The 12541-nt window shown below is 47.0% G+C and overlaps 1 protein-coding gene across 2 annotated transcripts in view; it reads right to left on the bottom strand.

Annotated features, from left to right (window-relative positions):
- Nucleotides 1–12541, bottom strand: part of BRIP1 (BRCA1 interacting DNA helicase 1) — a 1188160-nt gene that overhangs the window by 533099 nt on the left and 642520 nt on the right. For both annotated transcript variants that reach the window (XM_085649424.1, XM_085649423.1), the window contains exon 12: nt 2658–2823. In XM_085649424.1, coding sequence (XP_085505550.1) covers nt 2658–2823 — 166 coding nt within the window. The remainder of the gene's footprint in view (nt 1–2657; nt 2824–12541) is intronic.

Raw genomic sequence — 12541 nt, 5'->3', positions numbered from 1 at the left:
AAGGTTGTCCTACAAATACATCAATCCCGATCAATAAGGTATTTTAACATTGGCATATCAACCAGAAGATAGTTCAATTTTGCAGGTACTTAAGCCTCTAAAGCTTGGACATTGGATTTTGTCTTAAATTTTACTTGGCCATGAGCAAGGCTGTTTTATCCCAGGAAAGACTATTTATTACCTATGGTGATCATTCTCATTAAAAAAGTAGTTGCTCATTGGAGGTCTCACTGCTGCAGAGCTCTTTCTCCGTTTCCTTCAGAGCACATCCGCATGGGCGCAGTGAGGGCCAAGTTGGCCAGATATGGTCCGGGTCAGACTTGCCTACAGGGCAATCAGGCAGTGGCCGATGGGCTGGTCTCACAGATCAGTGTGTGGACTGTTTTTTTTGCAGTTTGTGGGCCTGTTTTAGGGTCTGGTCGGCTGATTTTTACTGTTGATTTCCCCGATACTATCACAAACATTGCCTCGAGGAGACACAATTGCATGCAATCTTCCATACCTTTAAAAATACTCATACAATGCGTCTTCACAAGTTCAAAAGTGGCCTGATTTCTAAATGTGGCTACTCTGTAGCTATCAGGTTCACTGACAGGGGTCCTTTTATTTTAGTGCCCAGGCTTATTTTTTGTCCCAGTCAGTCCCTGGATATGGTTGATAAACAACTCCTATCATGATACATGGAGGTATGTAAGCAATTAATCAGTTAATAATTATAAAATATTTTGCTGGATTATAATAAGGTACCCCAATTTGATGAATTTCCAAAACTGTCTTCTTAGCCTTTTCACAGAGGGGAATTTTGCAGTAGAATCTACTAAATATTTTTGACCTAATTTAAAAAAATGACTTGGAACTATGTGATTAAAACATCTAAACAATTCTTCAGTAATCAACACTATCACGGGATATCGCTTCTATCTTGTTACAAACCTGTGAATTTCATTATTGTATCCGTATTTTTATTCCTACAGATTGTCCTAGAGAAAAGGTGTCTTTGTACTGCAGTATTGACTGACTGGGAAAATTAAGGTGTTTTAGTTTTGTTTCTATCGTAAATAATGTTTTGTCTGTAATAATCATGGTTTTGAAATTGGGCTTTTTCACCAATGTCGATGTTATTTTTTACTGTGCGCAATTCATTAATTGTGCTTGGGCAAGACAGACTAAGTGCCTGATTACGAATTCGGCAGTCTATTGGACCGTTAAACCCATGGTGGCGATTCGACCAACGCCACAACTTAGGGACCACATGCAGTATTACAACTGCGGCCGTTGGACCGCCATGAGACCGCTGAGCATACGCCGCCCTTTCCATGGTGGTGAGCCTTCCATGAAAAGGGTGGCAGTGAGGCAACAGCCCCCTTGCGCCTCTAGTCCTAGGGGGGCACATGTTGCCCCCCTGGTATTGCACCTCAGTTCCTGCACAGGAAGCAATGCACGACATGGTGTATTACTTCCCGTGCAGGAAGGTGCTGCGGCAGTGCCTGTCGAAGGCTTTCCAATAGTCTTTAGACAGGCACCGCCATGGGACCGCCGCAGCACCGACCACCCGCAAAGGATTTTAATCGTTATCAGGCAGGCGGTGTGAGAATGGCTTTGGTGGGGCACTGGCATGGCGCTCCACAAGAGGTCCGCCAAAGTCGTGATTAGGCTAGCCTGGCTGATGAGGGGTGTTACTCCGAAACCGGTCTCAGGATGCTTGTTTCCGGTCCAGGGAAGACATGGCTTGACAGTTCGGGCTGGACTGTTCCAATGAGGCACAGGGTCAAGACTGATTTGCATTTAGCTGTGTCTGATCTGGGGTGGCGAACTGAGCTAAAGAACGATGATGGATTCAACCCAGATCTCTGACTGGGGGTGAGTGTCTGAAAGGTTTCAGCGCTCTGTCCATCATCTCCTTGTGTTTATTATGATTTTTGTACACTGAATTAACATAAATAATAATGAATAAATCCGTATTTGTAAAGCGCGAACTACTCACCCTTACGGGTCTCAAGGCGCTGGGGGCCGTCGTGGAAATTAAGTGAGCTATTGCCTAGAGTCACATGGTGCTGAGCTGAGCTGCCGCCGGAGCCGGGGATCAAACAGTGAACCCTGTGCTCCGAAGTCAGCTGCCCTGGCCGCTGAACCACACCTCTCCAACATACACTGAGCTCTGGCACCAGCATGAGAACTGTTTTTTAGATTGGATCTACGGTACTTCTATTGTGATGTCGATGTTGTTATTTATTCCAACCCACAAATTGATTTCTACTGTTACCTTTTACTTGGCACCTGGCGCTTTTAATTGTTTTTCACAGTAGATTCTGTATTTTTGTATTTAAAAAACTTTTGCATATTTTGATATGTATACAATTGTATTATGTGCTGAATGCGACGCATTTTTAAGAACCAAAGTAGATGTTTGATGATGATCACATCCGCGACAAGTAAAAACAAAAAAATTATAAGGCTTGCCCAGGTTTCCATTTTGCTTGAAGAATCCTCCTCACAAATGTAGGCGGCTCCCGTTTATAGAGGTTTTTTTAATTCCTTCCTTACCACTATCGAAAGGTTAATAATTACATTTTGACTCCAATTACTCCATTGTGGATCTTCACCATGCACTTCAGATAACACAAGCATATTTACAGTAAGTACACAAGTTGGCTCACCACTGCCGGGTTCAAGCACCAGAAATTCAGCATGAACACTGCAGTTTTCTGACGAGTGGTTCTCCTGTTTTTGGGCCGAGCAAAGAAGCCATTGGCATCAGGAACATCTTGCTGATTGGTCCAGATGTAGGACTGCTGCAAAGCAACCCTGTAGTCTTCTGCAAACCTGAACAACAAAAGCATCCGATGAAAAACTGTGAAAGGACAATTTTTGAGAGCCATGCTTTGGTATGGGTATTTTGCACTTGACTATGATTTTGATAGCATGTGTGATGTGTAATGGAATGCACTTCTATTGTTTCTGCGATCGCGTCACTGTGCTTATGATTAGACGAATACAGGCAAGAGCAGTAGAAAAAGGCACATGTGTTCTTGCTTACCATCCTTAAGAGGGAATACATTTAGATTCTTGGGTGAGTCCAGACGAAAGTGGAAGAACCCACAGGTTACAGTTAAATATGGGACATGGTCAATTGAGTCCACCAAAGAGCCACAGTGGAGCAGCAATAGCGGCAGGCAAAAAGAGTATACACTGTATAGAAGCCACCCAGGAGTTACAGAGGAGAAACCAACAGGAATACACTGATAACTGGAATCCAGGGTATACGTTTGACAAGTTCAACCCAGGAACAACAGAGGAGCAAGCTACAGAAATACACAGACTACAGGTAGACAAGGTAAATTGCTTTTGGAGTCCACCAAGGAATAACAGAGGAGCATTTAGCAGGCATGCATTCAATATAGGCAGACATGGTAAATAATCAGTAGGGGAAACACACACATCTGCAGTGCTTACAAAAAACAAGGGAAATGCTTTTTGAAGTTCACTTAGGACCAACAGATTAGAAACTCTGAGGAGCAATTAATGCTGTATGGTAAATGCTCTACAGAGTCTGCTGAGGGGCAACCCACAACAACAGGAGGGGCAATCCACCGGAATGGACTGGTTATAGACACCCTTGGTAAACATTCTACTGAGTAAACCCAGGAGAGCGAGAGGAGTAACCCAAAGGAATGACAGCCTTGACTATACTCAGGAGCAATAGGATGGAACCAATACCGCAGGTATCTGGAGCATCCAGGAGTAATAATGTCACTAGGAAGGTTACTCAGCAATCATAACAAATCGATTTGTAGAGCGCAGCTAATAAGCCATGATGGCGTCCAGGAACAAGGTTCTGGCTGGGATCAGTTGAAAAGCCAGGTCTTGCGTCCCTTTCTGAATTCCGAGAGAGAGGACGATGTTTGGAGGTGGAAGGGAAGGTCGTTCCTGGACTTGGCGACAAGGTAGGCAAAACAGCGTCCTCCACTGGAGCTTCGGTAGATATAGGGGGTGTGTGCGAGGGCGGCGGAGCGCAGGTGTCTGGAGGGTTAGTTGAAGCTCAGGTGGTGGTTTATGTATGCTGGTCCTTGGTCGTGGAGGGCTTTGTGGGTGTGTATCAGCATCTTGAATTGACATCTTTTCTAGATGGGGAGCCAGTGGAGGTTCCTGAGGTGAGGGGTGAGGTGGATGTGTTTGGGGAGGTTGAGGATGAGTCTGGCAGCTGAGTTCTGTATCGTCTGCAGCCCCTTCAGGAGTTGGGAGGTGATTTAAGTGAGTTAAGCCTGCTTGAGACTAGGGCTTGAGTGAACGTTTCCTGGTGTTGAAGGGAAGCTACGAAGATCTTTCGAAGCATGCAGAGGATGAGGAAGCAGGTGGAGGAGACTGCTTTGATCTGGTATTTCATGGTGAGTTTGCTGTCCAGGATGATGCAGAAGTTGCGGGCGTAGTCTTTCGGTGCAGGCTGAGTTTGTGCCGTCACCAGGTGCCATTCCACGGGGAGGTGTTGTTACCAAAAATCAGCACAGCCATCTTTGTCTGTGTTCAGTTTTAGGCAGTTGTCTTCATCCAGTTAGCGACACTCGTCATGCAGTTGTGGAAGTTTTTCTTGGTGGTAGAGAGGTCTTCTGAGAGTGAGAGGATGAGCTGAGTGTTGTCTGTGATGATGTTGAGGCCGTGGGTTCTGATGATAATGGCCAGGGGTTTCACATTTGTGTTGAACTGTGAGTGGCTGAGGGATGAGCCCTGAGGGATACTGCAAATGATGCTTTTGGGTTCCGAGGTGAAAGGTGATAGGTGGATTATCTGGCTTTGTCCAGGGAGGAAGTATGCAATCCATTTAATGGTTTTTCCCAGGATGCCGATATGGTGGAGTCTCTAGATAAGGGTGTGGTGGGATAGAGTGTTGAACGCTGTTAAGAGGTCGAGGAGGATCAGGGCCGCTGTTTATCCCTGATCGAGGAGGGTTCGGATGTTGTTGGTTGCAGTGATCAGGCCAGTTTCGGTGCTGTGGTTAGCACAGAGCCCTGAATGAGAGGTGTCCAGCAGGCTGTTTCTCTCCAGGTGTTCTGTGAGTAGGCGGATGATTGTCTTCTTGAGGAAGCAGAGCAGAGAGATGGGGTGGTAGTCCTTGAGTTTGCTGGAGTCAGCAGAGGAGTTCTTTAGGAGGGGTCTGGCCTCTGCGTGTTACCATCCGTTGGGAAGGCGACTGATGTGATGGGGCGATGAAATCGTGAATGGCGTTGCAGAAGCAGGGGCGTGGTCATGGGGGTCTGTAGACAAAGTTGACTCTAATGGTAGTCCTGCCATCGGTTTGGAGTTGGAAGTTGTTCTATGATTGGTCGTGGTGCAGCGGATGGTTTCTTTGTGGATGATGGTGATGCCTCCTCCGTGTTTGTTGGTGCGGTTCCAGTGAATCATCTTGCAGCAGTTCAGCATAGCAGTGGCAATTTTGGGGTGTATGAGGGGTTGAGCCAGGTCTCTGTGATGAAGATGATGTCAGGGTGAGAATGGTGATGGTGTCCCAGATTTCGGCGGCATGTTTGCAGAGTGATCGAGCAGGAGGCAGTGGAGTTGTTCCGGGGCGTTCGTGGTCGATGCTGTCAGGGTGTCCGTGATGGTGAGTGTTCCTGAGTTGCAGGCGGAGAGGCAGGTAAAAGGTCCTACCGTTGATTGAGGAGATGCGAGGCAGCAGTTGTTGCGGCTTCTGGGGTCCGGGGAGGTACAAGCCCTGAGACCACAAGCCCTTGCAGAGCCACCATACCTCAGATTTCGAGCACAAGTGTGAATAAAAGAGCAGTCACCATGAGGTATAAAGTGTACAGGTAAGTAACTTGTTTTTTCTCCAGTATTGAATCTTTCATAGATTCACATGCTTGAATCAGAATTGTTAGCAGAACAAGATAATCAAAAGAAAGCGTTTAAGGTAGGGACACTTTCTCTATGAGAATAGAACAGTTCAATAAACTAATAATAACAAGATGAGAATGTATTTAATCCAATGAGAAAAACTATATATATATATATATATATCCACCAGCAAGGCTCTGCTGTAGACGGCAACCCGTGACTTCACGGAGGATTTCGGATTACTCAATCCGTGTCCACAGGGCATCTTGCAAATGGACTTGTGCGGTTGAGGTGTATAGCGGGACTCAGGTGGCAACTTCATTTCATCAGCAACTTGGTCGCCATTCAGCCTGAGCACGTTTCTATGTCCAGGACTCGTGAAGAGATTCAGTGGTGTTGATGCTGGACATTCACCCGGGATGCAGTGTGAGTGCATTCTGGGTACTGTGGTTTGCCGATGCAGCCACAGTGGTTGGTCACGGTAACACAACCCACCTGGATTGCAACCAATAGAGAAACAACATGAACTACCTTAAAGCTGACAGGCTGTTAGGACTGATGTTGCAGCAGGCATTTGAGAAAGGCATTATGTCCGAAACGCGTCATGCCATGCTGGAATTAAATTCTTACCTGGAAAATCCCGCTGTGTCTCCTCCAGTTCTTCCCATCGTAGGAACCCGTCTTGTTTATGTATGTATATATATATATATATATATATATATATATATATATATATACACACACACACACACACACATATATACACACACACACATCTATACACACACACACACATATCACACACACACACACATATATATATATATATATATATATATATATATATATATATATATATATATATATATATATATATCTCCACTCCGTTGCACCTAGCAAGAGCACTCCCGGACGTGTGCTGTAACCGCGGAAGTGTGTCCGCGAAAATATTAGCGGTGAATTTTCTCTTCCCTTTTAATACGAGAAAGAAGCACTCACAGGGGGGTAATTTCCATCCATTTAGAAACGGACATGACGCGTTTCGGCTTATGCCTTTTTTCCAATGTTAACAAGCGCACCAAAATACGCTTTTTTAAATATTTCTCAAAGCTTCAAAATTTGTCACGTGATATTTACTAAACATTAACAATGGACTACTTGATGCATTGTATACTTAGTCGCCATATTGGTGCAGAGCACTCTTTACGTATACTTCATTTATATCCAATCTATGATGACTGCACAATTTGCCCATTGAATCTCGCCGTGAATCCGCCAACCTTTTCAGTAAACATTTATGTCAATCATATTGACGCAATATTTAACATATATTGTTACACTGTCATCAATTACCTCTCGTGACTCATCTATTGTATCCTTTGTCCCACATTACTGCCGTATATCGGCACTCGAGGAAACGTATTGGTTCTTACTGAATAGTCACAAACATCGCAATAATGCTAATGTGCATTTCAATTGTACCATTCTTAAATAGGAAAATCTACAATCATCCAATTTTGGCTGTCAGCTTCATGTATTCATAATGCCGTGTATCGGCCTTTTACTAATTCAATGCATATAGCCTGCTAGTTGTGACCTATTATTTGATTTTTAATTAAAAACACCCTCTATTTACATGGATCAATCCTGTTCAAATTCAAATTTCTTTTCGTACCTTATTACCATTCATCATTTTCAGCAATTAATTATTCCCCATTTTTTCTTTTTTTTTCTTACATTATCTGATTTGATTACCCAGGTGTATTGCCAATTCTTCTCCGCTATTCATACCTCTTGGTGTCTTTGTTTGTAAATCGATTATATATCTTGATTCTAACCTTCGTAGTCTGGTGATTCTATCCCCCCCTTGCAAATTTGGTCACACATGATCTAGGCAAAAATAGCATAATAGATCCCTATTGCTATGGTGTTTCTCTGCGAAATGCTTGGCCACAGGGTACAAGGCATCCAAATAAAAGGATGGAAATTACCCCCCGTGAGTGCTTCTTTCTTGCATTGAAAGGGAAGAGAAAATGGAGCGCTTATATATATATATATATATATATATATACATATATACACACACACACACATACTCCTTTCCATGCTTAATCCAAACAGTAGTGTCTGGTAAAATTATGGGCATTCAACCATGTTGCTGCTCTACAAATGTCTGGGAGCGAAACTCTAGTGAATAAAGCTTTGAAAGTAACCATCTTTTGTGTTGTGTGTGCAGTGACCTTCGAGGACAGCGGTTTTCCAGCTTTTTCATGGCAAAAAGAAATAGCAAATGATATCCACAGGGATATACTGTTTCTAGTTAGAACGTAGCCCTTTCTAGAAGGTGCAAAGGATATGAGCAGCTGATCAGATTTCCGAAATGTTTTCATCTTATCGATGTAGAAACGCAAACAGCGTCTTACATCTAGTGTGTGAACAGTAGGCCTGGGCAAAAATTTCGTTCCGTTCGCGGAAATTGCGATAATTTGACATTTTTGCGTTCCGCGGAGAGCGCGAAAATGTCAAAAATTCCGGTTTCCGCAGCTTGGCGATAATTTGTTTCTTGCTCGCGCTGTAAAATGATACATTCTCGCGCGCGCGCGATCGCCTTACCTGAATCCCTGCGTTCGCTGACAAGTTTTCTTGATCCGGTCGCGTTCTCCATGAGATGTTGTATTGTTTTTAGCCATTTGCGCTGTCTCGCGACAGTTCGCGCCCGCAGTGACGTCATGCGTCGCGCGATCACGTCTTTCTTCTCGCGATCATGCACCGCGAGAACAACTCAAAACAAGATGGCCGCGCCCGCAAGCAACCACATGGGTAAGTTGGCGACCCGCAACCATGCAGAAAATCTCGCGAACGTGCCGGAAAAAAACTTCCGCATCTTCGCGATATTTCTGCTTGTTTGCGATAATTTTAAACATTCTCGCGATAATTTGCGAAGGTTAATTCCGCAAATTCCGCCCACCCCTAGTGAACAGCCCTCTCCACAGGAACTGATGGGTTCTGGAAGTACGTTGGTAGAAGAATGCGCTCATTCAGATGGAATGAATTTGGAACTTTAGGTATAAATGAAGGATTCGTCTAATAGAGGAGTGCGCCAATCCTGCCAAGTGAAGCATTTTGCCACGTAAGTTTTATTTGCGGTTAAAGTTCTTGAGTGATTTAGAATGGGTCTACATTCTTGCAGAATATATAGGGATTTGAATTCCTGATCATAAGGTGCCAAGCAGATAAAATGAGAAAGTTGATCTGCGGATGTACTATCTGTCCTTCGTTCATGAATATTAGATCAGTGGGAAGCAAATGTACGGGGACCTCGACATCATCAGAAGCTCCGGAAAACAAACTTGTCTCGGCCATGCTGGGGCTATTAGAATCAGATGGCATAGCTCCGACTTCATCTTGCGTAGTACTCTTGGGATGAGAGGGAACGGTTGAAATGTGTTAGCAAACATTCCTGTCCATCGAAGTTTTAGAGCATTCACCCATGACCCCTTCTGAGGAAATCTGTTGGCAAACTTTTTAGATTTTTTGTTGTTCAGTGTTGTGAAAAGGTCCAACTTTGGGGTACCCCATCTTCTGAAGACCTGAGTAAGCTGTACCTGATTTAATTCCCATTCAAGGCATTGGCTGTTGGACCTGCTTTGAGAATCTGCCCACGTGTTGTGTATGCTGGGGACATGTTCCACTTGAAGTGAGATGTTGTACTTCAGCAGCCAATGCCATATCTCCTGAGGCTGAGATGATAGAATTTGTGATCTTGTGCCTCCTTGCTTGGCCAGGTAAAACATAGTGGTGGTCCTGGGGCGCTAGGTGGCGCACGATCGGAATGGCTGCCGTTTGGTGAGGCTCCCGTACTCCGACTGCATAATCCTACATTAATCCTTGTTAGAAATGGGATTTCTGGTTGGCTAGGGCTTGCGCCAAAGCCAGGCAGAAACCACCACTCTACGTCAGGGCTGGGGAGATACACGCCAAAGATAACCCCTGCTCACCCCCTTGGTAGCTTGGCACGAGCAGTCAGGCTTATCCCGGAGGCAATGTGTAAAGCGTTTGTGCGAGCACCCAGCAACAACACCCAAGGCCCACCACAAAAGAAACTCCGAACAAGGTTGTATATAAAAATAGCCTTTGTATTATACCAAAACACATTAGATAATATTCACACAATTTACACTGTGCCAACTGGCACTGGCAGAATTTACAGGGGACTATTTACACAAGACAGGGCCACATGGACCACTGTCAGAATTAGCACACATCACTAATTGTAGATGTAAAACATATATCAACTGTAACACAAATTATCACTGTAGAGCATAACCAGTAACTACTGGTAAAAGGTAAGTACACCCTACGCAATCCTAAACCTTAGGCATATATCACGCAGGGAACCATGAACTCCCTGGCACAACCTATACTAGGAAAAACCATCTCCTACGTATAGACACAGTTAGAAATAAAAATAAGCATAAAGGCAATGCACGTTAAATGTAGAACAAATCAGAAATGTAGCGCACAACCAGTAACTACTGGTAAAAGTTAGGAGCACCCTATGCAATCACAATCACATTAGGCATAAAACCTATTAGACCTAAAACACAGGAAAACTGTCCCCAGGCCAACTTGGCCTCTCAGGGGCTCAAACGCCCTTTGTCCAAAATGTCAGGGCTGGGCTGCCAACGCAGCGTAAGCACCAGCGCACAGGGGCACAACCTAAACGTTGCAGCTGAGTGCTGGGCAGCTGTGAAGATGAACCTGGGCACTAGCGTGCCTACTGAGCCCCTCTCTGGGACTCGAAAATGAAAAAATGAATGTACGCAGACGTGACAGCTGCCTGCACGCTCGCAGCGCAGCTGGAGATGCCCCGGGCACCACTGTGCCCTGTGAGTCCTCACTGGGACCCTAGACAAAGGCTAACGTTGGAGCGGCCCTCTGGCAGGCGGGGCCGCTCAAGCACTGTGCCTAACCAACCTGTGGCACCTGCAGGGCTTCTCAGGAGATGCGGCAAGAATGCCCCCAAGGCGCTGCCGCTGCCCACTGTCAGGCGGGGCAGCGGGAAGGAGGAATGAGCACTGCGCCTGTAGTGCCCGACTTAGTCACGGGGACGGGCACCGAAAAACGTGCCCCGACACACCCCCAACCACCCTCACACGGAGCCCCACTCACCAGGGTGTCTGCAGGACTCCTCCGTGCCTCACTCGGCACCACAGGGCTCTCCCTCGCTCTCGGGGGCCCCGGGTGCAACCGCTGCCTTGTCCCTGCAGTCTTCGTTCCTCCTCAGAAGCGCGGGGTAGGCTCCCGTCTGCTTCCTCGCGGCGGCGATCACAGGAGCGCGGGGTAGGCTCCCGTCGGCTTCCTGGTTAAGCCCCGCCCACGTCCTCACACAGGTTGCCTGGCTTCCTGTCCGGGCCGGGCTGCGGCGGTGATCCTCTCTTCTTCCTTCACCGACGCGCGGGGTGGGCTCCCACCTTCGTCCAAAGTTAAATATAATGAAATAAGCGGGGTGGGCACCCGCCAACGAGCACCGCAATGCCGGGTGGGCACCCGCTTTACGATAGGCAAATCTTCAAGGCGGCAATAGTGCGGGGTGGGCTCCCGCACAAAAGGCACAAAGCGGGGGAATCCCTACGTCGGGATTCCCTCGGAAATGATCGCAGCTCAGCGCTGCTGTTCCCCACGAAGGCGCTCCTCAGTCCAAAACACAGCGCTTTTTGGCCATGGGAGACACAGCGCTCCTCCAAATAAGGCAAGGCTCAGGAACAAAGTCTTTCAGGAGGCAGGGGGGCAAGGGCTGGGCCCAGGGGCCAGCTCACAGCGCCCTCCAGGCAGGGAGGCGGGTCCCCAGTGGCAGTCTCTCCTGGCGCCCAGCAGCAGCAGGCCCCCCCCTTCAGTTAGGATCAGAAGAAGAACATTTTACTTGGGGTCACAGCCCCTTTTTATATACACATTTCCTTTGTCTCAGGCTGCAGGGGAAGGAAAAACCAGACGCAACTGGTTTTGGAGCACTCTGTTGTGCACAGCCCCTCTCCCCATTCACTGGACAGGCTAGGGACATCAGTCGCACCACAGGGGGCGGAGCCAGCGTTGTGTAGGGAAAGCCCAGCCCTATTCAGGTCCCAGGTGTACTCCTCCCTGTCATCAGCATGCAGATCTCGCCATTCACCACCGGGGCAGATCCCTCCTGACTCCTGGAGCCAGGCACACCAGCCAATCACAAGCCAGACAGTCACTTCACATTTATTACACAGACATGCCAGCTTCTAGAAGTGGCACTTCTACACTAGACACAGTAACAGCGCACACATCATCGCGCTGCTTCATTCTTAAAGAGGCATTGGAAATGGTTATCGGCCTTGTGTGGGCCCCCCCTCTGTCCCGCCGATCGTGTAAGATGGCAGGTACTACTAGCGCACTGTATGGGGGCATGGAGGCGCTCTCCTGATCGACTGCGTGCGGCGGCCTTGGGCAGTGGACGGCAGATGACGAGGGGTGCGAGGAGAGTGGCCCTTGCGGTGGATGCAGATATCGGTGCTTTTTGTGGCCTGAACGTTATATGGATGGTGACTGCGGACAAAGAGCAGGCGCTCTATATGTGTTGGCGACTGAGAGACTGGCAGTGGCATATCGGCTCCGGTGCCGTGGGGACCTGGCCTTATCTTCTCCGCTGGAAATACCATTGCTTTGCTCTTGGCCCTGCCCTGGGTGACCC

The sequence above is a fragment of the Triturus cristatus genome, chromosome 3_2 (assembly GCF_964204655.1).
Source record: "Triturus cristatus chromosome 3_2, aTriCri1.1, whole genome shotgun sequence".
NCBI lineage: Eukaryota > Metazoa > Chordata > Amphibia > Caudata > Salamandridae > Triturus > Triturus cristatus.
The sequence above is the reverse complement of the archived record's forward strand: the minus strand, read 5'-3'. Positions and strand labels throughout refer to the sequence as shown.